Source organism: Chionomys nivalis, chromosome 8 (assembly GCF_950005125.1).
Source record: "Chionomys nivalis chromosome 8, mChiNiv1.1, whole genome shotgun sequence".
NCBI classification, from domain to species: domain Eukaryota; kingdom Metazoa; phylum Chordata; class Mammalia; order Rodentia; family Cricetidae; genus Chionomys; species Chionomys nivalis.
In genome coordinates, this window is record NC_080093.1 from 14,268,524 (window position 1) to 14,292,720 (window position 24,197).

Genomic DNA, 24,197 nt, shown 5'->3' on the forward strand with positions numbered 1-24,197 from the left:
CGCGCCTCCTCCCCCGCCCCTTTGTTCGCGCCTCTGCGCTTGCGCATTACGACAAATCTGGCGCTGTCCCCTTCAGCACCTCGCGGAACCCGCGCCACCCCTCCCCGCGGTGAGCCCCGCGCACCCCCGCCTCGAACGTCCTCGCCCCCTCTGACCACCCGAACCGACCCTCTCCTCCTTTCGAGGTCATAACCTGCCGGCCCTGGCCTTCCAAAGGAGAATAGTTGCCATAGTAACTCGAGTGGCGTTTTCCTAAAATAGCCAGACCCTCTTCCACCCTGACCAAGGGCACAAGGTTTGCCTGTGCTCCTCTTCCCAATCTTCGGGTCATCCCTTCTAAATTCTCGCTCCTGAAAAGGCGGGACGATTAACCTAGGCAGCAAGGAAGTTCTTCCTGGAGTCTGACTTATCCTTCCTCTGCACTCCGGGTGGGTGGTTAGGACAGGGACTCCGGGGTCTGCGGTTGGGAACCCCGAAGTGTTTAAGATTGCGTTCGTTTGACGATGTCCCTTCCATAGTTGGTCTTCTGGTTTTAGGGGGCGGGTCCGGTCTACTCCCGTACCGTGTGGTTTGCGTGGCCGCGTGCTTGTGGGGGCGGGAGCGCGTGTGGCATGTAACAGGTCATGTGGCACCCTCCTAGGGACACGCGTGGGGTCTGGAGCAGGACAGGCGTGTGCAGCTGGACCCTACGTGTGGTTCAGGAGATGACGGACGAGGGAGACCTGAACATGAGTGGGGTGGGGCATATGAGGGTTTAGGAAACAGAACCAGGGGGTCTCTGCACTCTCCCTTCCTCTGGTGTGAGTCTTAGGCAGTGACTAGGGGGTTGGCATTCTTTGGGACTCAGGGCCCTGGGAAAGAAGGGAGGGGGATTAGCGTTGCTTGAGCAGAGCGTGGGGAGGGGTGGAGGAGGGACTGAGAGGCGGGCGGGCCTGGAGCAAGCGGGAGCCGTGCTGCTTTCACAGCTGAGCGGGGTCCAGCCTCTCTGCCTCCCTTCCGTTCCAGCTCCGAACGAGCAGCGGTGAGTACTGTGGTGCCTTGGAGGAGGGGCTGCACAGGAGATGTCGCGGATCCTGTTGAGCTTCAAGAACCTGCCTGGCAGGGTTGCTGTTTCTGACAGTTTTCCCTGCCCTGCTTTGCCATCAGAGGCCCGGTTTTCCTTTATGGCCCCTCCTGGACTGGCCAAGACATGTCAAACCCCTGGAGTTGGGGGAGAGGGATGGGTGCAACCCCCTTATCCAGACCTAGCTCCTGGTGGGGGGGAGGAGAGGATGTGTGTCTCTGATTGTGTGTGTAAATGTGCATCTGTGTTTACGATTGTGTCGAGGAGGTCTCTGATCCACCTGTCTCTGTGCATCAGAAGACGAGAGCCTGTCTATATATTTGGTACCTCTTTGTGTGTTCCTGTCTGGTGATCTGTGTATAAGACAAACATGTGCTTTTCCATTATACACATATTTGTTATGACTGTGAGTGTATGAGGGTGTGTCTATGAGCAGTACTGCGTGTGTCTGTTGTACTGGAGGGTGTTGCCTATGAGTGTGTTTAACTGTATATCATATCTGTTCTTCTGCATGTGTGTATACGAATTCATATGTGTGTATGTGCATGTGTGTGTGTACGTGTGTATGTGCATATGTGTATGTGCGTGTGTGTATGTGCGTGTGCACGCGTGTGTGTGCATGTGTGTGTGTGTGCATGTACTGATACGGAAAAAGGATGTATCTTCCCCACTCAGCATCTATGGGCTGAAGTTAGGGGCCTCTTTTCCGGTTTTTCTTCTCACCTCTTCCCTGTGTCTCTCAACACTTCCTTGTTCCTGTGGAATCCTTTTTTCCTCCCTCTCCTTCCAAGAAGCCTAATTTTTCTTTTCCTAAGAGAGCCCCCTCCCATAAGTAGGACTATGGGGACCCAGGGCCGTATAATCCAGAAGGTGGGACATCAGTCTCCCAACTGCCCCAGAACTGAACTCAGTGAACTTCTGACTTAGCTTGCTCTTTCTTCCTAAAGTGATGCTCAGGGCTCCCAGACAGAAAGAGAGGTATTGAAGGCCCTCTGAGTGGATGGTCCTTTTCCCTAAGGTTTCCATGGAAGGAGCCATCAGGGTCAGGATGGGCGATCCCATATTTCCAGGCCTGACTAGATCCCTGGACCTTAGGCGCCTCCACTCATCTTCCTCCTCCCTGTCTCTGCTGCCCTGCCCGTGTGGCTGCTACACACTCATCCATGCTTCCCCTTCCTCCCCTGCAGGCCTGTCTGAAGAGCATGCAGTCCCCTCACGCCCTGCCTGGCCTCGCCATCCCTGCCCCCCCAGCCTGACCCCCGGCCCCAGCATGGCCCAGGGTGCCATGCGCTTCTGTTCAGAAGGCGACTGTGCCATCTCCCCACCACGATGCCCTCGTCGCTGGCTCCCCGAAGGCCCAGTGCCCCAAAGTCCCCCAGCCAGCATGTATGGCAGCACAGGATCCCTAATAAGACGAGTGGTGGGTCCAGGCCCTCGAGGCCGGGATCTGGGACGTGTGACAGCACCTTGTACCCCTCTTCGAGGCCCCCCATCACCCCGTATGACTCCCTCACGCTGGGGACCCTCTTCACCCACTGGGCAGCCCCCACCAGGGGCACAGAGTTCTGTGGTCATCTTCCGTTTTGTGGAGAAGGCCAGTGTGAGGCCACTGAATGGCCTACCTGCTTCTGGAGGCCTGAGTCGGAGCTGGGACCTGGGTGGGGCTTCTCCTCCCAGGCCCTCCACAGCCCTTGGACCTGGCTGCAACCGGAAGTTGCGGCTAGAGGCATCCACATCAGACCCACTCCCAGCTGGAGGAGGCTCTGCTCCTGGCAGCCGGGACCCCTCACGTGGGCCATTGATCCCACCCCAGATTGGGGCAGATGGTCTTTACTCCTCCCTCCCCAATGGGCTGGGGGGAACCCCTGAGCACCTGGCCATGCGCTTCCGAGGACCCGCAGACACTGGATTCCTAAACCAGGTATGCAATCTGCCTTGGGCTCCCTGGGGCTTTAGCACCCCAGCTAAGGGACAAAGCTTGGCCCCTGTTGGACTGAGCTTGTCTCAGAGTCACCCAGATCCTTTCATGTCCTAAACCAGCTTTCTTGCCCTCTGTCGCTGTGTCCCTGCACCTTCATCCTTGTCCCATGTGGTTTTCTTTCTGCTGCTCCATATGCTTCTGTCCTTGTATGTCTGGCTTTCATTTTGGGGTCCTGTGCCTTTCACTTCCTCTTTGGCTCAGGGGGACACATGGTCCTCCCCCCGGGAAGTCTCCTCTCATGCTCAGAGAATCGCTCGAGCCAAATGGGAATTCTTCTATGGCTCCTTGGACACCCCCAGCGCAGGTAAGGCTTGGACTTAGCCCAGGGGAAGAGGGTAGGGCCTCCTCCAGGGCACCTGAGGACTGGCAAAGAGGGAAACTTCAAACCTTCCCCGGGGTTTCCTTGGGCTCCCAAGTCTCTCCAGGCTCTAGTCTTTCATTTGTGACAGGGTTGGGTTGTGCTCTGGAAGAGCTGAGTGGTAGAGGGAGGGGATGGCCGGATCTCAAGTGTTATTCCTCGGAGTGGAAGAAAGTCTGGTCTCCTTCAGAGTTATTTGACAAGGGTTTGATTTGAAATGAGTTCCACAGGCATTTGATCAAGTGAAGAGTGTGGCAGATACATAGTAGTTAGATAAGAGTCTCCAGCCTGTGTGAGGCCTTGGGGAGCTCCCCAACATAAATGACCTCCTGACCTGGATGTCTGTGCATACAGGTGCTAAGCCCCCAGAGCACGCCCTCCCATCACATGGGGTGGGCTCCAAACAAGGCTCTGGGGTGGCTGTGGGGCAAGCAGCCAAGTACTCTGAGACAGACCTGGACACGGTGCCCCTGAGGTGCTACCGCGAAACTGACATCGACGAGGTGCTGGCCGAGCGGGAGGAGGCTGACTCTGCCATTGAGAGTCAGCCCAGCTCTGAGGGCCCTGCTGGCACTGCCCGACCACCTGCCTCACGACCCAGCCCATGCCCTGGCCCTCCTTCCAGCTTGGGCAGTGGCAATGAAGACGATGAGGCTGGTGGTGATGAGGATGTGGATGATGAAGTGTTTGAGGCCTCAGAGGGGGTCCGGTGAGTGGGATGGGGGGGACGCAGCTCATTGTGTTCTACCTCCTCTAACAAGAACCTGCGGTGGAGGGGAAAACGGCTGTGAGGATCACGACAGCAAGGGCAGTATGGGAAGGAGATCCCAGGCAGAGGTCTGAGGCCTGGGATAGTGTTAGGAATGTGTGAGCATGGGGCACACCCAGGAGTCAGGGCAGCCACATGATGAAACAGGGTTCTAGACTATCATGGGCCAGAAGCCACAGGCCAAACCAGGGGCATGGGAGCACAGGTTAGATCTTTGGGTCCCGGCAAGAAAGTGTGGAAATGTGGGGGCTTTTCCTTCTGTCTCACGCCCCACTGCAGTTTGGAGCCACATCTTCTCCTAAGATGTTGCCAGAAATAGAAAAGGGATGGCAGGAGGGAAGCGGATCAGGGGAAGGAGGAGAAAGGGAGATTAGCAGTGAGAGGGAAGGCGGGGGACTGGGTGCCGGGATGGCAGGGATGGGACACCATAAATATTGAATTTCATGGGCCCTCTCTCCCGTAGTGGTTTTTTTTTTTTTTTCCCCTTAGGGGGTTTGGGTCTGCAGAAAGGGGATGATTGCCCTGCATTAATCGGCAAGAGTTCAATGGAATTCTGCCAAGGCCTGGTTCTGGGGAACTGATGAAACATTCTTCCTGCCTCTGCAGACCGGGGGACCACATGCCCCTCTCTGGGCCTCTCAAGTCACCAGTACCCTTCCTACCTGGGACCAGCCCCTCAGCAGATGGGCCTGACTCTTTCAGTTGTGTGTTTGAAGCCATCTTGGAGTCACACCGGGCCAAGGGCACCTCCTATAGCAGCCTTGCCTCCTTGGAGGCCCTGGCCTCACCTGGCCCAACCAAGAGCCCCTTCTTCACCTTTGAGGTGCCTCCCCAACCCCCAGCTCCCCGGCCTGACCCACCCGCCCCTGCCCCACTTGCCCCTCTGGAACTGGATCCTGGTACCAGCTCTGCTGCTGCTGCTGGTCCTTGGACCCAGAGAAGGGAAGTGGAAGAGTCAGATGCTGGGGTCAAGGTGGCCTTAAGGAAGGAGCTTCCTAGTCCCTCCCACTCTGAGGAAAGCCTTGGGCTGGGCGCAGCACCCCTGGGCAGGTGAGTATTTTCTTTCATTGGTCAGCCACATCCCAGGCCCCCAGGAATTGCTGATTAAGGGACAGAGCCCCAGAATGAGGAAATAGTTTATATTCCTGACCAAGAGCAGGTGGTTACCAGATGTCTGTTTTCCCGTTTGGAGGCCTCCTGCCATTGGCCCCCTGCAGCTCCCTCCCTGGGCTCAGATCCAGTGACTGGAGAAGCCATGATTCAGGATGGAAGAATCCCCAGAGAACATCCTCTTTTTCTCCTGGAGGGCCCTCTCCTTCCCAGACAGAGCTTATCACCCCCACCCAGCCAGACCCACTGCCAAAAGCCCCTCCCATTCCCTCCCTCCACCGGCTCCTCCAAAACACTGTCTCATCCTGCTCTAGGAATGTCCTTTCACAGCCTAACCTTTGTGCTACCCTCTGCTGCTACCCTCTCAGTCATGGAAGCCATGGCAACAGGAGGGGGTGGCCAGGGAGACAGGGTTGCCTAGCAACCAGGAGTTTCCGGCCTCTGTCTCTGGGGTGACAGGTGGCTTTGTGAGTAGAGCAGCTGGGTGGGGAAGGAAGGAGAGGAAGAGGATGAAGGGGTGCACTATGACCTCCAAAACTGTAACCCTAGAAACTGTTTCTCTATGTGTAGAAGGGAGCCCTGAGGAGAACCCTCAGAGAGGCAGGAGATGAAAGGAGCAGGAGGTATCCCTACTGTCCCCAGATTTTTGCATGACCTCACTGCGCTTCCCCAGCACCGCATTCATACCTGGGTGCCTGTGGACAGGGGTGTGTGTGTGCAGACAGAAGGACTGCCTCGAGGGGACAGGTGTGGAGATGGAGCAAATTTAGGTCCCTGGGAGCTCTGGGGATCAGTCAGGATTCCCACATACCTCTGTGAATTGGATTTGAGACAGATAAAGTAGGCAGGTGGAAAGGAGGCTAGCCCATTTCCCCTAGAAGAAGAAAAGGACCTTTCCATGTCCCTCCAGCCAGCCCCCAACTTCTGGGTCTAGAGCAAAATGAGTCTCTGCATGATCCCCAAGGCTCTGACCCAACCCTCAGCTGCTGCTCTACCCTGGCAGTGAACCACCCCTAAGCCAGCTGGTATCCGACTCAGACTCAGAGCTGGACAGCACAGAGCGGCTGGCGCTGGGAAGCACAGATACCTTGTCCAATGGACAGAAAGCAGACCTGGAGGCCGCACAGCGCCTGGCCAAGAGGCTATACCGACTTGATGGCTTCAGGAAGGCCGATGTGGCCCGGCATCTGGGCAAGAAGTAATGCCCCCGGGCTGGGACTGAGGCTGGGGTCAAGGAATGCATCCTCTGCAGTTAATGCCCAGGGCCTCTAGGCAATGCCCAGCTGGCCCCTTCACCCTTCTCCTTGTGACGCCTACCTGTCTGCCCTGCCCACAGCAATGACTTCAGCAAATTGGTGGCTGGCGAGTATCTCAAGTTTTTTGTCTTCACGGGCATGACTCTGGATCAGGCTCTCAGGTGGGTGATTAGCCCTCTGAGGCTAGTCCTACTGACCAGGCTTGGTGTTTGCGGTCCAAGCTATGTGTCTTTGAAGCTGTTTTGACATGGCTCTTCTTGGTAAGGAGATCTTGAGTCGGGGGTGACATCATCTTCCTCCCATCTTAGGGTGTTTCTAAAGGAGTTGGCCTTAATGGGTGAGACCCAGGAGCGGGAGCGTGTACTGGCCCACTTCTCCCAGCGATACTTCCAGTGCAACCCTGAAGCCTTGTCCTCAGAGGGTGAGCAGGCTGCGGGCAGGATTGTCCCTGCTGGTCACAGAGCCACACACAGAGGAGCAAGTGTCTGTGCAAGAGGGAATGAATGTTCATGTTTGTGGGCATGTGCACATGCACCAGTGTAAATACAGCTTTGTAATATATGGCGCTGTCCGGCAGGCATGTTGCCAGGTCAAGTGTGCTTTGAGAGGCAGGTAGAGATGTGCTTGCTTTCATATGTCCGTGCTGGGCCAGGTCTGGCCACGGGGCTCAGTGGCTGTGCATATGTATGCTGTAGGGAGAACCCCTGGGGGTGGCTGAAGCTGACACTCGTTCTCCCCCTAGACGGCGCTCACACGCTGACCTGTGCCCTCATGCTCCTCAACACAGATCTCCACGGCCACGTGAGTGAGGGCTTGGCAAGTGGGAGCCAGAAAACAAGAGACTTGAAAGCTTTGGGAGGCCAAGCACCTCCCAACCTCACATCTCTCTGTTTTCTTCCCTTAGAACATTGGGAAGCGCATGACCTGTGGGGACTTCATCGGAAATCTGGAAGGCCTCAATGATGGTGGCGACTTCCCCAGGGAGCTGCTCAAGGTTGGGGGGGGGGCGAATTCAGCCAGTAGATATTGCTGGAAGGGAAGGACAGGGTACCTGTCCAGCAGCAGGGTTGTAATGCGGGGAGGGCTGGGACTTGTGACTTGTTGGGTAGCTCCGGTGGCAGGAACCTGGGCTCTAGTGACTCAGCTTGGGGACCGCCCCCTCGCCCAGCCCCCACAGGCAGGCTCTCACCGCACATGCGCACGCGCATGCAATTCTGAGGCAGGGGAAAGGGGGGCCGGTTCTAGAAAACACGTGAGCTGGCCGTCCTGGACTCCGCATTTGCTCTCTTCGGTTCCTCCTTTCCAGTGTTCACAGAGGGTGGGAGGGAGATGTCTCTGCTGGTGCGCGGGGGTGGGGTGTGCACGGGGACACTGCTCTCCACCTTAATGTATAAGAGCTACAAAGAACCTCCTGGCGCCTCTGCCCAGGAGGGAGCCTAAGGCAGAGGGGTCAGTGAAGTCGCAAAGGTTTTCCCAGGTTCTTGCATCCAGGGCACAACTCTGGGACTAGATACGGCTCTTCCGGCTGCTTTGGAAGCTGGTCCTGCACCCAGATGCCAGGAATGAGATAGGTGCCAGTGGGAGGGGGCCGTCTGACCCTGTCTCGCAGTTCCCTCCTCCCCATAATGGAGAATGGAATGTTTTACCTCGCTCAGGAGGCCTGGACTAACTTGAAGAAGGAGGGTCTCTGGACCACTCTATACAGGTCCTGGGCTGAGTATATTGGGCATCTGAGTTTGAGCAGGTATCTGAGTGGACGCGTCCACTGCAAGTTGAGGTGTCAGTGAATTGGGGTGTTTACGTGAGTTGTGTGTGTTTGGCAACTGTCTTTGAATCAAGGGACCTGTGTGACTTGAGGTGTTTGTGCTTTGGGTGTAGTTTGGGTATTTGTGTGTGATGCAACGTGGTATGCATTTCCCAGTTGACTGGGTCTGGTTTGACAGTAGGTGTTTGTCAACTGTAGATGGCTCCTTTTGAGGTGTACGTCTGTAACTTGGGGTGAATGGGGATCGGTGCGTCTGGCAAGTTGGTATGTCTGACCTCGTGGCATATGGATTTGGCTTGGACATTGGGATATCTGCTTATGGGTTGGACAAGGTCATGATTGTTCGAAGACCAGCCCGCGAGTCACAGAGGCAGGAGGGCCACGGGGGACGGAGGGTGGAGGGTAGGAGGGCAGGCCGACCGGTCCCCTCAGTTCCCAATCCTGACAAGCTGAAGGGTGCTCCGGCCGCCGCCCGCAGCCGCCTGTCGCGCGCGCGAGCTCGGCCCCCTGGCGAGCCCCCACGCATGCGCCCCCGCTCGCCGCCCGGCCCTCCCCACGGCGCCGGGCTCGCGCCGTGCTGCTCCGTCGCGCGACGTCCCCGCCCCAGCCCGCGCCCTCCCCTCCCGCCGGCGCCCCCTCCTTCTGCGGAGCTGCGGAGCCCACGGCGCCGCCGCCGAGCACTCGGTGCGTCGGTGGGAGCCGGCGGGCTCGGGCCGGGCGCTCGCGCCGGCTGTCGGGGAGCCGTCCGCGGCCGTCCGGGCGGCCCGGGGCCGAGGACGGGCGGGGGCATGGCCGGGGGCCGCGGCGAGGCGGCCGGGCCAGCATGATTGGCGTCAACAGCATCCACAGCAGCGCGGGGCGGCTGCGCTCGCGCTCGCTCTGCTCGGTGCGCTACGGGCGCACCCACCGCGGCGCGGAGACCCTGTGCTACGGCTGGCCGCAGCGCTCGCGCAGTCTCAAGCCCGTGCTCTACACCGACCTGGTGGTCAGCCGCCTGCAGAGCCGCAAGAAGAAAAAGGCGGTGAGGGCGTGGGGCCCGCGGCCCACGCCAGGCCGGGCGGCGAGCGAGGGGGCGGCTTGTGGGAGGTGCTGAGGGCGAGGAAATGAGGAGGGCATGGGTGGGGACGAAGGTGTTTGGTGAACCCAATGGGGATAGAATTCCTGGGCAGCTAGAGGTGGGCATGGGGTGTGGGGGTGGGCCAAGGTGGACCTTATTCACCAACCACAGAATTCTGGGTGCGGAGAGTTTTCTAGATGGGATCTACATAGGACTCTGTGATGGGGTTCAGGACCTTCAGAGAAAGGTGTGGTTGTGGGCCGATGTAGTCCTGAGGAGGGCAGGATGAAGAACTGGAAGGCTGGAAACAAGGTTGTGGGTTGGATCTTGGTGGTTACTCCAGCCTCCTGGCTGGATAGTTGAGGTGTGAGAGGGTTCAAGGTCTGAGCACTACTGGGTTTGGCCCAGGTGTGTTGAGAGCTGTGTGTTGATTAGCCTGGTTTGTCATGTGAGGTGGAGGCTTTGGGGTACACCTACCTGCAGACAGGATGCGCAGGCATGGAGTGCCTGCATAGCCCATGGCTGGGCATGACTGTGGGCAGCGAGAGAGTCGGAGCCTGTGGTGTGTTGGGAGAATGAGGGGGTGCTGTGTCCCAGCATCAGGAAGGTACCGACGTCACCACAGCACCCAACTCACGCTCAGGCAGCATCACAGCCCCACAGCAAAACACGCACATGCTGGGGACACACCCACTCACAGACATGCTGGCAGAAGCGCCCCCACAGTTGGAATCGCTGGTGTATTCTGAACCATCCCCAAGTACAGGGGTCTTGTATACGACTTCTGAAGTCCATTATTCTCTCTTCTGGCACTGCACGGCCCTCAGATGTTCCCAGGCCATCTCTCCAGAGGGGAAGAGACTGGCTCAGAACTCACAGTTGGAGGTAGAGAGTGACTGGAAGCTGAGACTCCTGACTTAGCATTTGGTTGGCACCACAGCAGTCTGGCATGGCTGCGGGTAGAGCACTGAGCCCCTCGGTGTCTGGCTTGATGGTGCTGTTGGAGCTGGGGGGACGCTCTCTTGCTCTGCAGTTGGGAACCAAACAGGGTGAATACTTTATCATAGAGCCTCAGTTTCCCCATGTGCCCTGTATGGGTTTATGCTGTGGAACCAGACCAGAACACATGGTTGGGGGCAGGAGGATTTCTTTGGCTGGTCTGGGATTCCATTTAGGGCTGTGCTTCTCTTACCGGGCTCTGAGCAGGAGAGCCCCTTAATCATAGATAATAATAGCAACTGGCAGTTACTATGCACCAGCTGTGGCTAGGGTTTCCTGTGCTGACTAGCCAGTTGCCTCCACATGCGGCTGTCACGTTCTCCCTGTGGAAACCTGCCCAAGTCAGGCAGCTCCAAGGACGGGGATGGGCCCGGGTCTCCGTGCTGTGTTCCAGAACCGGGTTGTGGTCACTATGTCCCTCCTCTTAGTTCCCTTTCCTCTCCCAAGTTAGGAGGGAAGGCTCTGAGCTCTGAGTTCTGAGGTCCGTGATGCACCTCCCCACAGGACTAATCCACACCCCTCAATGTGTTTCTCTCCAGGCCTTGTACAGCTCCATCAAGAATGAGAAATTGCAGTGGGCCATGTGAGTACTGGGGCCGTTTGGTAAGGGTTAGGGTTAAGAGTTGGGGCACGAGGAAGGGGGAGCCTGGGAACACCAGAGAACTGGGGATGGGAGGCCCTAAGAAGCAGAAAGGCTGCCTCGCTTCCTTCTTTGGAAATGCCTGCCTAGACTTGGGGTCTGTCTTGTGTCTGGCTCTGTTGTTATGACAAGCTGGGTTGACATAGTGGGAGTGTGTGCTGAAATGTGGAAGGAGGCCCTGGCAGCCCAAGGAGAAAGCAGAGCAGCTCTGGGAGTACTAGCGTTGCCTTGGAGTGCCACAGAACTAGGAATAAAGTTTTCCCCTTTGTCTTGGAAGTGTTCTGTCTGAAGAAGATCCAGTTAAGTCTTTGGGGCCCCAGGCTGAGAGAGAGTCCTTGCCTAAACATCTGTGGAAACCCGACTTGCTGCTATCTACACGGTCCAGTCACAGCTCAGCTTAAATAGGAGCTTCTGGTTGTGTTGGAAACCCCTCTGAGAACAGGACTCTGGATCAGTGTGCATGGGGGGAGGAGGGGATCAAGGAAGGCTTTTGAGGGGGCAAGCCTTGAAGTCAGCAGCACACTGTAGGAGATAAAGGGGGAAGTTGGTATTCAGGAGACTTGAGGCTGAAGTCGGCACGGAAGCAGGGAAACAAGGCCCCTGCCTGGCTGGGGTGTCTGGAAAAGAGCCTGGAAGGAAAATGAGTGTGGGTTCCACGGAGGATGCAGTGGGGCTAGTCGAAATTCTTGAGCACAGCAGCAGGAGGGTTCGAATTTTCTGACCAGCTTTACGGGCAGAGCTGTTGAGGGGACGCTAAGAGGCCCCTTTGCCCTTTGGATTCTGAGACAGTCTCACAGTTTCTCTGACTGGCTTGGATTTTTGACAGTCCTGCCTCAACCTCTCCGGTGGTGGAATTACAGGCATGAGCCACCAGACCCAGGGCATCTCTTCCTTTTGGCAGCATGAAACCAACAGCCGTGAGCAGCCTGGTGTTAGGTGTGGTTAGGGCAGAGCTGCGTCACTCGTGTCTGTCCCCGAGAAGTGTGAGGACTGGGTGTGTGCCGAAACAGACCATGGGAAGGTCCTTCCCCGAGGAGGACTTCTGAGGGAGGACACAGACCTGCAGCCTGGGGAAGCCCTACTCAGAGGAGCATTCTGGGGCAGCAGCGCAGGGTAAAGGTGTGTGTGGCTGAGTGGCCAGTATTCTGAAACAATTCACACCTGCAGAGACGAGGAGGAGCTGAGACGTTCCCTGTCGGAGTTGGCCGACCCTAACCCCAAGGTCATCAAGAGGGTCAGCGGGGGCAGTGGCAGCAGCACCAGCCCTTTCCTGGACCTGACTCCTGAGCCTGGGGCTGCTGTCTACAAGCACGGGGCCCTGGTCCGCAAGGTGCATGCAGACCCTGACTGCAGGAAGAGTATGTGGCCGTGCAGGGGGCTGGGATGGTGGTGGATGGGAGGTGGCCTTCCTCAGGCCACCCTGACCTGCCTTCCCTCCCTAGCACCTCGTGGCAAGCGGGGCTGGAAGAGCTTCCACGGGATCCTCAAGGGCATGATCCTCTACCTGCAGAAGGTGCGGGGCTGGGGTGGCGGGGCTGGCTTGGCAGAGGGGAGTAGGTGGCTGGAGATGGCCAGGCCAGGACTGGGGCAGGACAAGATGGGCACCCCCATAGGAGGAGTACCAGCCTGGGAAGGCTCTTTCTGAGGCAGAGCTGAAGAATGCCATCAGCATCCACCATGCCCTAGCCACCCGAGCCAGCGATTACAGCAAGAGGCCGCACGTCTTCTACTTGCGCACAGCTGACTGGAGGGTCTTCCTCTTCCAGGCCCCGTGAGTGTCCTCCTCTTATCCATTCCACGCCCTGCTCACTGGATTCCTCTCTCCCTGTAAGACCACACTCCACAGGCTGGGGACATAGCTCAGTTGGTAGAGTGAATGCGTAGCAGAAGGCTCTGGGTGCTGTCCCCAGTCCTGTACATGCCAGACCTGGTGACGCTCGCCTATAACCCCAGCACTTAGGAGGTGGAGGCAAAAAGCTCAGAAGTTCAAGGTCACTCTTGACAACTGTCAGTTGGGACCTAGCCTGGGATACTTGAGACTATCTCAGTGAATAAATAAATTAATCAAGAAGACCGCATCCCAGGTTGGGACTGACATTCCTGGACAGGAACCTGGGGTCCCTACGCTATTTCCCTAGGAGCCTGGAACAAATGCAGTCCTGGATCACTCGCATCAACGTGGTGGCTGCCATGTTCTCTGCACCCCCCTTCCCCGCCGCTGTTAGTTCCCAGAAGAAATTCAGCCGTCCTCTGCTGCCCAGTGCTGCCACCCGCCTGTCCCAGGTGTCCACCTGTTGGCAGTGGGGTGGGAAGGATCAGGGCACTGGGCTGTATTCCAGGCTGCATGTGGTGGGTCACAGGAGGGGTGTGGCGGTGATGGAAATCGAGCCCCTTGTTACAATCTGCATGGAGGGTCTGTAGACCAGTGACCCTGACCAGACATCCCTGCTGTTAGGAGGAACAGGTGAGGACCCATGAGGCCAAGATGAAGGCCATGGCAAGCGAACTGCGCGAGCACCGGGCTGCACATCTGGGGAAGAAGGCCCGAGGCAAGGAGGCCGATGAGCAGCGGCAGAAGGAGGCCTACCTGGAGTTTGAGGTGAGCCTCCCTGCCTGATGTCTTGGTGCCCTCACATGGGAAAAGGCTAGGGATACGGGCATGGCATCCAAGCACGGAGCCCAGCTAGGTGACTGGCAGACTGCTTAATCTCTGAGTCTTCATTTTCTCTTGTGGGGAGCAAGTCTAAATTCCACACCCACTAGGGTTAAGTGACGTGTATTCTGTGCCTTCAGCCCTGTAATGTCATTAGAGGTTCTAAGAGCCCTTCTCAGAGGTCTTTTAGAGCCAGCATCTCTCGGCAGGGAGTGGGGGGCGGGGCGGGGCGGGGCTGGGCGGGGCAGCAGAGGAGGCCAGGCTTTCACTGCTTCTGGCCTCTGCCTCAGAAATCCCGCTACAGCACCTATGCAGCGCTGCTTCGAGTCAAGATGAAGGCAGCCAGCGAGGAGCTGGATGCCATAGAAGCAGCGCTGACCCAGGCTGGGAGCACGGAGGATGGATGCCCTCCACCTCACTCCAGTCCTTCCCTGCAACCCAACCCCACCAGCCAGACCCGGGCTCAGCGTCCTGGCTCAGAAGCCCGGGCTGGGGCAGGCAGTACAAGGCCAAAGCCCTGAACAGGAACAGGAGCAATGGGGGCAGTGCCTACTGGGCGCCTGCATGACACGGCCCTGCCCGAGCTCAGCTGGCCTCGGGCCACCCACGAGGGCCTCCTGGTCCAGGGCCCGACCGCGCCGGACGCGGTGTCCGGGGCAGGGCAGAGCTGAGCCGGGCCTCAAAGCCTGGGCAAAGGGCCTCTCAGAGACCCCCTTTTTGTGATAATGTTTGCACTTTTTCGTACAGGAAGGGTGGGTAGGGTGGGAGGGGCCTGTGCCCCTAATTTTTGATTGGGGGTTTTCTTTTCTTTTTGTGGAGGAGGCCTGATAAAAGTTTCTGCTTTCTGCTGAGACCGCCCCACCCTGACACCAGCAGTAACCCCTTCGTCCTGGGGCCTGGCTCAGACAGAGGCCAGGAGTTGGGGCTGAGCTGGTCCCCCTCTTCCTCCCCAAGGGCTCGCCTCTCTCTCCACAGAGACAGAGGAAGGGCACCCACAGGCCAGAGTGGCATGGCCTGCTTCCCTCCTTTGGTGGGCTCTGCCCTTTGTATAGCCTCCACCCTCATTAAAACTGCTCTGAATTGCTGGCTGGGACTCCTCTCCTCTCGCTCAGGGACAGGGATGGGCGTCACATTGGGGTTGCCAAGTTGGGAAAGGGCCTCCCCGTTCCCATAGGAATCCTTTATTCGGCCCACTGAGCTGTGGGCTTGAGGTGTTAAATAAGATCTCGACTAGGCAGGGATGCTGTACAGAGGGTGCAGGTGGAGGAAGTTAGCCAGACAGCAGTCAGTGCACCTGGGGCTGGGGGTGCCCGTGGCAGAGGCCTCCTGGCGGCTCTGGGGGTGGACACAGCTTCTCTGCCTCCTGCTCCACCGACTGGCTCCCGTAGGCACTGTCTTCTTTTGCCTCTGCTGGGGGAACAGGAGGGAGTCAAACCTCGGGCCTCCCACCCTCAGCCCAGACACACGCTCCAAGCTGGTCCTACTTCACCTGTGCTGGGCAGCTTGTCTCGGGTCTCAGGACTGCTCAGCAGTCTCACTCCCTCATGCAGACCCATGTCCTTCAAGGCCTCCAGCAGACCCACCAAGTCCCCGCCAGCCAGCTGAGGAGGAGGAGGAGACAGGAGGTCTGAGTGATATCCAGGGTGTGGGGTAGAAAGTCCCAGGGGGAGAGGAGACTCTGAGATGGGTAAGACACTGGGCAGGTACGGGCCACCCCACCTTGTAACTACGCAGGAGGCTGCCACTGGGCGAAGGGGTCCTCCTGTATGTATCCACCAGACTTCGCAACCCCAGTCGCTCTGCCAGTTCTGCCCAGCTGCCCTGGGCTTCCGGCCCGTCTAGCAGCTGCTCCAGGTTCTGTAGGGTTGCATCTCCCAGTGACAGCCCTGGCCCTGCGGAGACAAATGCACGTCTGTGAGGTAGCTCCAGAGGAGGGCAGGAACACGTACTTGGAGACAGCTTTTGTCCCTGGTAACCTGACAGACAGGGCAGACATGGACGGGGCATGGATGGCAGAGCTGGGTAGAGAGAGCCCTCGCCAATGTCCTGAGGAAGATCACCTCTGGGAGGAGGAGCCTGAGACTGGAAATGCCCACCAGTCTCACCTGCAGGGCTGGGTGGGGCCAGGGGCGGCTCCATGGTGTTCTGAGCAGCATTTAGCAGCAGAGTCTTCACCTGGGGGGGACAGTGTCGCCTGTCATCCCAGACCTTAAGCCAGCTCTCCCTAAGTCTATGATCTGGTCCACATCCCCAGGCCCAGGAGGTGCCCAGTGCCCCTGGCATTTCTATTGCCAGGATGGCCTCACCTTGGTGCTGCAAGTGAGGTCAAGAGGTGTGTGACCCCGGAAGTTTCTTTGGGTGTCCCTCTCAGGCTCCTCAGAATCAGAGTCACTCCCAGAGGTAGGGGGTGAGGGCAGAGGGTACAGAGGCTCCTCGTTCTCTGCATGGATGTCAGCACCTGGAGGAGGAGCCAGTCATCAGAAGAGACTAGTGGAGGACCGAACGATGGCTGGGAGGGTCCTCTTTCTCTTTCCTGCTCTGTTCTCACTCACCAGCCTTTAGGAGAAGGCGAGTGAGGGTTGGGGATCCGAGTCCAGCTGCCAGGTGGAGGGGTGTGTTTCCAGCAAATGTCCGGGCATTCACATTGGCATGGAGCTATGGGGTGGCAAGGAGTGACCAGTATGGCCCAAGTAGCCAAGCCTTCCCACAAACCTCTTCACCACTCCTGGTCCTCCCACAATCCTCCCCTCCCTTCCACAGTCCTCATTCCCACCTTGGTAACCAGATGAGTGACCAACCCCAGCTCCTCCATCTCTGTGGCTAGATGCAGGGGTGTTCTGCCTCCTTGCCTCTCTGCTGCCTCCACTTCGGCTCCACTGTCAACTAGCAGGTCCAGGCACTCGGGGCTCCGGGCGTGAACTGCCAGGTGTACTGGGTACAGTCCTAGAGAACAGCACACTCAGCAGCTGTGACCCCCAAGGTGGCCCCTACTCATGTCTACTAGTCTCACACCCTTCTTGGTCCCCACCCTTGTCCCCAGGACTGGAGGAGGTGGGAAACTAACCCGCGAAATCAGGCATGTGCAATATTTGGGGCACAGCGCGGGTCCCACTATGTAACAGTGCCCGCAACAGGTCTGGGGCTTCAGCACCTGCCCGGAGAGCCAGGTGCACAGCTGAGTCTCCATGCCGGTCCAGCAGTGTGGGGTCTGCACCCACCTGCAGCAGGAAGCTCACCACCCTTGTCTGCCCAGTGATTACTGCTAGGTGCAGAGGTGTCTGGAGAGGAAGGCAGAGTGAGCCGAGCTCACTCCAGCGTAGGGCTCCCTGCCTTCAACCCCTCGCCCCTCACTAGAGGTTTCCCCCTTACCTGGTGCAGGTGGTTAGTGAGGTTGATGACCCCGAGGTACTGGGCATGGTAGATGACATGGGCTATCTGCTCAATGACACCAGTCTGCCCGTGGATGATGGCCAGGTGCAGCGGCCTGGGGGTGGGAGAGTGTGACTTTGGTCTGGGAAACCCAGCCACCCAGAGCATCATCTGTCCTCAAAATCCACATCTCCGTGGTCTCTGTCACTGGGGCCTGGCGAACCCTGAACGTCACTGTCTTAATCCTTTGTCACCCTGCTACGGTGCCCTTTTCACAGCTAACAAAATTCAAGGCTGGGGAGAGTAAATTTCATGAACACAACTAGAAAACAGCGAGGACTTGAGGCCAAATCTGTCCGACTCTAGGGTTTGGCTCTTTGCAGTTTTCTCTACTGCCCCAACCTCTAGACCTGGTACTAGAAGACAGACCCCTCTGGATGTCCGTAGGCCTCTGGCCCTCCGGCCGCTTACGTGTCTCCGTTCTCGTCCTGGGCCGTCAGCAGGTGGCGCTGTCCGGCCAGCAGAGCACGCGCATCCGCGGTGATGCCGTAGTCCAGCAACGCTCGGGCGCTGCGCAGCGCCAGACTGAACAGGCGCACGTTGTACTCGCGAGCTGGAGGCGACAGAGCGCGTGGGTGCGGGCCAGGTCCCCAGCCCTGCGCGCGCGCCCCCGCCAGTATTCCTAAGACGTACCTTGCTGCAGCTCTTCCAGGGCCTGCGATTCGCCCCGGGGGACCTCAGGGGGCGCCTTCGGCTTTTCCGCCACCTCCCCAGGATCCACGTCCCGCCCAGAGCCGGCCATCTGTGCTCCGCCCCCTCCACCCAAGTAGCCGCCCATTGGGGCCGCGCCGGACTGGTAGGGGTTGTAGGCCAAAGAGGGGAAAAAGCCGAGGCTACCACCTGTGGGCATGGGCAAAGCTGTGAGGTGCCAGCCAGGACTTTCCCAAATTTCTCTTCCAACTTCCCCTTAACTCCTCCACCCCTCTCCCGGCCATTGGCACCCGCTCACCTCCTCCAGCGCCTCCATAACCCCCAGCGGAGCCCCCAGAGCCCCCACCCATGTGAGATCCGCCTCCGAAGGGCTGGGAGAAGGTGGGCAAGGCCTTCCTCCGCTTCCGCTGCACTTCCTCCTTGTCTAGGGGAAACAAGAAACGGGGTGCTAAATCCAATACATGGGTAGCCTTCAAGTCCGGCTAACAGCAGTCACCTCTAGGGCGCCTGGAGGCCCACCTTGCTCCCCGCAGCCCCTGGGAATCCTGAAGGCCGGCCCTACCTTCCACCAGAGGGTAATAGGTGAACTGTTTGGAGTCGGAGACGTCCCCGCCACGTTTGCGTTTTAGTTGCAGGAACACCGTTACAGGCCTCTCTATCTTCATCTTGTGATAGGGCGGTGTTCGGAACACGATAGCATACTGGGGTGGAGGGTGGGAGAGAGAGCTTAGCTGTCAATGAGATCTTTGCCCAGTTCGGCCTCCAGGTCAGGCCCTAGTCCTCAGTACCTGTTTATGGACGTCTGTGGGAGAGAAGTCCCCAAAGGCTTGCCACCCGTTCTCGTCATCCTCGTAGAACCGAACCTCGATGTCATCTATAGAGGAAAGTTAAGCTGAGCCTTAGGGAGAACCTGCTGGCCCGTGCATTTATCCTGGAGTTGCCCCGCCCCTGCCGCCCCACCCCTCAGCCTTCCAACCCACGTTTTCAGTTCCCAGTAAGGTCTCCCGCCTCACCTTTCTGCACCTTATCACAAAGCAAATAAACTTCGTCACCACCGCGCACAGAACCGGCTGTTTTATCCATCCGAGAAATCTTCAGGTTTGAGGCCCCTGGAGATTCTGTAGGATGGGAGATGGGTTAGGGCCACACTGATGGAGCTGGGGGCTCGGTGGTCATTTGACACTTCAGGAAACGCAATATTCTCATTCACCAACACTCAGACTTGCTTCAGACCGCTCATCTCACACGTGGCAGGGCCAGGTTCAAACTCCATAGACTGGAGGTATCCCAGATGCTCCTCTGGGCGCTCCCACTGGGCACCTTCCAGGATACTCACTGCTGTCATGGATGGGCTGGGAGATAACGGGCTTCAGGGGCAAAGTGAAGGAGCCATCGCTAGCGCGAAGGAAAGCAGAGAAGCGCAGCCGGACGATACTCAGATCCATCACTTTCTTCAGTTCCTTGGCCTCCTGCTCTAGCTCCCGCCGCTCAGCCTCTGCGTGGACAGCCTGGGTGTGAGCCCTGGGCTACTCTGCCCCGCTCCTCTGGAAGCATCTCCCTGCCGCCGTACCTGTAAGGCCCTGGGGCTTGGAGCGAAGCCTCTGCCTTTGAAGTTTCTGGATCATGATCTCCATCATGTTCTTCTTGGTCACATGCAGGACCCCCAGATTATTAAATCTGGGGAGGAGAAGGAGGAGTCAGGGCTTTGTCCGTGGAGTTCTTCCCCGAGGCAGCATCCCCACTGCCAGGTTCAGCCTGGCTTTGTCCTCCGGGGTTCTCTCCCCTTTGTATGACAGCCACACAGGCGGGCTGGGACCCTTGACTGGCAGGCAAGGAGCATCCCCAGGGGGCCAGGAACAGGGACCACCTACTGAGCAGTCATGTCCTTGGGTCCTACAGACACAGCACAGACCCCTAGCTCTGAGCACTGCTTGCCCACCAAGCTGTGGGCGTGCGCACGAGGTGGGTCACTGTGTGTTACCAGGTCCACTTCGATCTTGGCCGGTCCCTCATAGTTACAGATCTGAGAAGGACAAAGGACTGTCAGTCGTGGCCCTGGACACACCGTCCCCTAGCCCACCCCCAGTATCATCTGAGCTCACCTTGACAGTAGGATAGGTCTTGCGGCCCTTTTCACTGGAGGCACCTGGGAGGCCTCCGTGGGAGGGGCCTTCACATCCATATCGAAATCTGAAGCCTCGCTGACGGTTTCATGACAGAGACAATGAGGTCAGGAGACCCCCCACACACACACATGGCAACCACTGGCCATCACTGACCACATGACCAATAGTGTGTCTCCTGGACACCTCCCGCCCAACAGACCAGCAGCAACCAACCATCCAATAGCGGCGGCTACCCCACTTGTCCCCAAAGCCCAAGCCATCGCACACCTCTGGCTCACTCACCTGCTTGGGCTGCTCCACAATCACCAGATAGGGGCCATCAGCTGGAAGGAGAGGGGCCTCACTTAGCCAGGCTCCCCAAGTCACCCCCTGGCAGAGGGTACACGCTCACTCTCTTCCAGGTTCTGGGACACCTGAAGCTAAGGGCTCACTGACCTGTCTCTGGGGCTGGATCCTTGGGCTCCACAGTGGAGGGGCTGAATTCAAAATCATCATAGTCAGGGATGCCATCCACACCCTGTTCCAGACAGAAAAGGTGGAGGCTGAAACCGAGCCTTCCTCCTCCTGGCTCCTCCTCAAGCCATGAGGAAGCTCCTTTCTGGGCAAAGTTTGCAGACAGGACAGACGGACAGACTGAGACAATCTGAAGACATGCAGAAGCGGAGGAGTGAGGGGGGGGAGCCTTCGGTAGACAAGCAGACACAGGGGCACAAGTTGGCTTCAGGGCCAGGCAGTGTGACTCACTGGGCCGTAGCAACTGTCCATGTCTCTGGGCTAGGCCCGACTGTGGCTGGCGGCTTCGGGCCCTTGTTCGGCTTCCCAGAGTTTCAGACGCCCGCCTAAAGTGAAGAGAAACACGGGAGGGGGTAGGGAGGAGAGGTCAGGATAGGAGTGGGCAGGAGAGGGGTCCCAGATTTGGGGGAGGGTCTGATCTCCGGCCGGCCGGCCGGGCGTGGCGGATAAGATCCGGTGGAGGTCGAGATCCGGAGCGGGGCCGGGCCGGGGAAGGGGCAGAAAGTTAGTGCTGCTTAGGAAAGTCCCGAAAATACCAGGGGGAGGAGGAGCCGGAGGGGGCGGGCCTGGAAATGACGCTGGGGCCCCGCCCCCGCGGCGGGAGGGGCGGGAGGCCCTGGCAGTTCCTGGTTGCCCCGCAGCTAGCGGCTGCAGCCCCCGGGGCTCAGCCGGGGCCTAGTCCGCCTCGCCCCCACTCCGCGGCCTGGAGCAACCTTGGGATTTTCGACCAGCGTGGAGGACACGGCTGATTCACCCGGGGGCTTTTGTGGGGACATTCCTGCCGTCGGAGGCCTCTTTTCCGAATGGCCCGTAGGCGGGGGCTCTTCCAGTGGGGCCCCCGGGGTTCTGCCCAGAGAAGCGACACGAGCCGCAGGGTGGGGAAAGGAGTTTCCCCCTCCACGGTCTCTAGCGACTCCGGGACATCTTTGCATCCCAGATTCTCCCGCTGCACCTGCTCCGGGCCACCGTCCCCTGAGACCCCAGCCCCACAACCATTTGTAACACGCGGGTGTCCGTTTACCGGGACTTGGCGTTTCAGCCCTAATGTCTGGTGTGCGTGGTGAGTGCGGGCGGTGGCAGCATGCACGTGCAAGTGCGCATCCGTCCGCACAGGTGAGTCCTGGTCAGTGTGGGCAGACGGCGGTGCACGTCTGGAAGTCGATGCCCAGGCGCTGGTGCCCAGGTGAACTTCTGCCCGCGCGCGTGTCTGCGGGGCTGACACCCAGCCGGGGGCGCGCAGGCCAGCGTGAGGGCAGGGGTACGTGGCGATGTGTGCCAGGGTGTCCTGTTCGAGTGCGCGCTCTCCAGAGGTGGTGTCCAGCCCCAGACTGTGCCCTAAAGTCTCCCCTCCCTCCGTCCCTCCGTCCCTTCCTCCGTCCCTCCCTCCCTTCCTCTCCATTCCCCGGTCACTCAGGTGAACCCGGCCACTCACCGTGGTGGCGGCTCTGGTTCCGACTTCTTTCCGAGCCCTGCCCTGGACCGGTAGCCGCTGCTCTACAGCCTCCGGGCTCCAGCCGGGAAAGCCCCTTTCGGCCCCCCGAGGGGGGGAATTCCCGTGACGCTCCCGTGCGTCACTCCTCATGCCCTTTTTTTATTGGCTGAAAGTTTAACTCGGGGACTTTTGTAGCCAATCCGGAGCGACGCAGGCGTGCCCCTTACGGGGAAGGCTCGCCGGGGGCTTGTTGCTGGGTGTCACCCAGCGCCGTTTCTGCAGCGGACCGGAGAGGCGGGATGGCGAAGCCAGCGCGGTGCGGGGCTCGGATCTCTGCACCCTCGCAGGCTTGCCCCAGACCTGGCCCACGGGGCCCCTCGGTTCTTGTCGCGCCTAGTTCTTGGCTGTCTCTGAAACTGGGGAACCCCAGGGGAAACGGGCCAGCCCCGACACTCGGTCCCTCCGGGACAGGGACCTCGGTGCTGGGAAGTTAAGGGAAGTGGACGGAGGCTGATCTTGCGGTCAGCTCCAGATCGCCATCTAGTGGCCCTTCTGGATCTGCACGGAAACCCTGTCTCAGTTTCGTGGCTTCTGGAGGAGACTCTCTGGACTTACAATTCATTTTGTAAGAGGCAAGTTTGCAAGCGCACAGGCATTCAGGATGACCTGTTGGAGGAACGGTGCGCTGGGAGAAAAAAAAAGGAGATGTCTGACTGGGAGACTCGTTCATCCACCACAGATGTCTGGACTATTAGAATTGGGAGACCAACTGGATGTGCTTGATGCACACCTCCAGTCCTAGCTTACGTGAGACCAAGATAGGAGGATTCCCCAGTTTGAAGCTACCCTATCTCAACAACATGCACACAAGCCGGGCGGTGGTGGCGCACGCCTTTAATCCCAGCACTTGGGAGGCAGAGGCAGGCGGATCTCTGTGAGTTCGAGACCAGCCTGGTCTACAAGAGCTAGTTCCAGGACAGGCTCCAAAACCACAGAGAAACTCTGTCTCGAAAAAAAAAAAAAAAACAAACATGCACACAAAGGTGTCCAAAGTAGAATATTTCAAACTTCCTCCAGTGCATAAAACAGTCTCTTGGTTTGTGGATATTGCTCGGTGGTGTGCTTTGCATGAACGAGGTCTAGCTACCAACATAAAAGGTGGCGGGAGGCTGGGGAGGCAGCTCAGCAGTTCTGTTCCCAGTCCCCACTTGGGACAGCTCACAAGTATCTGAAACGTCAACAACAGCGAATCCCACGGCTCTCTCCCGGTCTCTGAGAGTACTGAATTCTTGGTCACATTCTCCTGTTCCTACCTACCCCCCAAACCCCACATAATCACAAATAAAAAAAAATCTATTTTAAAAGTCACCCTGAAGGCCGGGTGGTGATGGTGCACGCCTTTAATCCCAGCCCTTGGGAGGCAGAGGCAAGCAATCTCTGAGTTCGAGACCAGCCTGGTCTACAAAACAAGTTTCAGGACAGCCAGAGCTGTTACATGGAGAAACCCTGTTTCACATCCTCCCCGCACGCTGAAAATGAACTTTCACACTTGATGACTTCTTGAACATGTTACTGACACAGGACAAGCATTTAAAGCATGGACTGTGTCTGGACCTCTGGTTGTCGACTTTCCCTGTAGGAGCTATGTGCAAAGCAGCATCTCCATTCCTGGAGCACAGGCTCTTGCAGGGCTCGCCTACGATTTGCCCTAATCGTTAGGGCATGACTATAGACTGGACCTGGAAAGGAGCGGTACTAATTCTTACCTGCCCCACCCTTATACTAAACCCTTAAGACAGGAAGCATTTCAGATTTTTTTTTTTAATTTTTAGAATATTTGCATAGACTACAGATTGGGCGTTACTGAATAGACGGAACTATCCATTTCAGATCAAGGTGCCAACCTGTATCCACTTGCACTGTGGATGAAGCTAAGGCTCAGAGAGGCTTAACAACCAAACACAGCTAGGAAGGAGAGAGAGTAGACCAGTTTGTTTTTTTTTTTTTTTTTTTTTTTTTTTTTTTTTTTCTGAGACAGGGTTTCTCTGTGTAACCTTGATTGTTCTGGAACTCACTCAGTAGGCCAGGCTGTCCTTGAACTCATAGAGATCCGCTAGCTTCTGCCTCCCGAACGCTGGGATTAAAGACGTGCACCACCACAGCCTGGCTGTATGTCATTGTCATTCCCCTTCCTTCCTTCCTTCCTTCCTTCCTTCCTTCCTTCCTTCCTTCCTTCCTTCCTTCTTTCTTTCTTTCTTTCTCTCTGTTTTTGTTTTTCAAGACAGGGTTTCTCGTAACTTTGGAGCCTGTCCTGGAACTCACTTTGTAGATCAGGCTGGCCTTGAACTCATAGATATCTGCCTGCCTCTGCCTTTCAATTGTAGACTTTCAATGC

At 57.9% G+C, this 24,197-nt stretch overlaps 2 protein-coding genes across 6 annotated transcripts; one reads left to right on the plus strand and one right to left on the minus strand.

Moving 5' to 3' along the window:
- The first annotated feature begins 50 nt into the window (after window positions 1–50).
- On the plus strand, window positions 51–14,735 carry Psd (pleckstrin and Sec7 domain containing). Of its 4 annotated transcripts, none has more exons than XM_057777895.1 (18): window positions 51–109; window positions 966–1,021; window positions 2,251–2,984; window positions 3,246–3,348; window positions 3,757–4,111; window positions 4,778–5,221; window positions 6,285–6,479; window positions 6,618–6,698; window positions 6,846–6,958; window positions 7,280–7,338; window positions 7,442–7,531; window positions 10,898–10,941; window positions 12,166–12,356; window positions 12,441–12,511; window positions 12,612–12,769; window positions 13,137–13,281; window positions 13,454–13,597; window positions 13,942–14,735. In XM_057777895.1, exons 3-18 carry the CDS (start codon window positions 2,334–2,336, stop codon window positions 14,170–14,172), a joined length of 3,075 nt encoding a protein of 1,024 aa, XP_057633878.1. In that variant the 5' UTR covers window positions 51–109; window positions 966–1,021; window positions 2,251–2,333; the 3' UTR covers window positions 14,173–14,735. The 4 variants fall into 4 exon arrangements, 3 of the variants coding, with proteins under 3 accessions (XP_057633878.1, XP_057633879.1, XP_057633880.1); XM_057777896.1 differs by lacking the exon at window positions 51–109 and adding an exon at window positions 174–428; XM_057777897.1 differs by lacking the exon at window positions 51–109 and adding an exon at window positions 623–800.
- A 48-nt stretch (window positions 14,736–14,783) lies between these two features.
- Nfkb2 (nuclear factor kappa B subunit 2) lies at window positions 14,784–21,896 on the minus strand. 2 transcript variants are annotated; one of them, XM_057778088.1, is made up of 23 exons: window positions 21,803–21,896; window positions 20,602–20,696; window positions 20,293–20,374; window positions 20,140–20,180; window positions 19,834–19,932; window positions 19,603–19,754; window positions 19,302–19,408; window positions 19,068–19,226; window positions 18,745–18,849; window positions 18,520–18,605; window positions 18,294–18,432; window positions 18,030–18,155; window positions 17,714–17,920; window positions 17,492–17,633; window positions 17,021–17,135; window positions 16,716–16,929; window positions 16,425–16,594; window positions 16,204–16,306; window positions 15,958–16,109; window positions 15,757–15,826; window positions 15,371–15,543; window positions 15,141–15,252; window positions 14,784–15,058 (listed from the first exon to the last, which is right to left on the minus strand). In XM_057778088.1, the coding sequence occupies exons 2-23, from the start codon at window positions 20,620–20,622 to the stop codon at window positions 14,937–14,939; spliced, it is 2,697 nt and encodes an 898-aa protein (XP_057634071.1). In that variant the 5' UTR covers window positions 20,623–20,696; window positions 21,803–21,896; the 3' UTR covers window positions 14,784–14,936. The 2 variants fall into 2 exon arrangements, with proteins under 2 accessions (XP_057634071.1, XP_057634070.1); XM_057778087.1 differs by having other exon boundaries at window positions 14,784–15,061.
- Between the last annotated feature and the right edge of the window lie 2,301 nt (window positions 21,897–24,197).

What these genes read in the sequence shown, in the direction of transcription:
- Psd (XM_057777895.1), top strand. Translation starts at nt 2,334, where the DNA reads ATGGCCCAGGGTGCCATGCGCTTCTGTTCAGAAGGCGACTGTGCCATC. An exon ending in AGACCCTGACTGCAGGAAGA is followed by an intron (nt 12,357 to 12,440) that starts GTATGTGGCCGT and finishes TTCCCTCCCTAG; the next exon opens with CACCTCGTGGCAAGCGGGGC. An exon ending in GTCTTCCTCTTCCAGGCCCC is followed by an intron (nt 12,770 to 13,136) that starts GTGAGTGTCCTC and finishes CTATTTCCCTAG; the next exon opens with GAGCCTGGAACAAATGCAGT.
- Nfkb2 (XM_057778087.1), bottom strand. Translation starts at nt 20,622, where the DNA reads ATGGACAGTTGCTACGGCCCA. An exon ending in CAGGACGAGAACGGAGACAC is followed by an intron (nt 17,136 to 17,491) that starts GTAAGCGGCCGG and finishes TCCCACCCCCAG; the next exon opens with GCCGCTGCACCTGGCCATCA. An exon ending in GCACATGCCTGATTTCGCGG is followed by an intron (nt 16,595 to 16,715) that starts GTTAGTTTCCCA and finishes GCTGTTCTCTAG; the next exon opens with GACTGTACCCAGTACACCTG.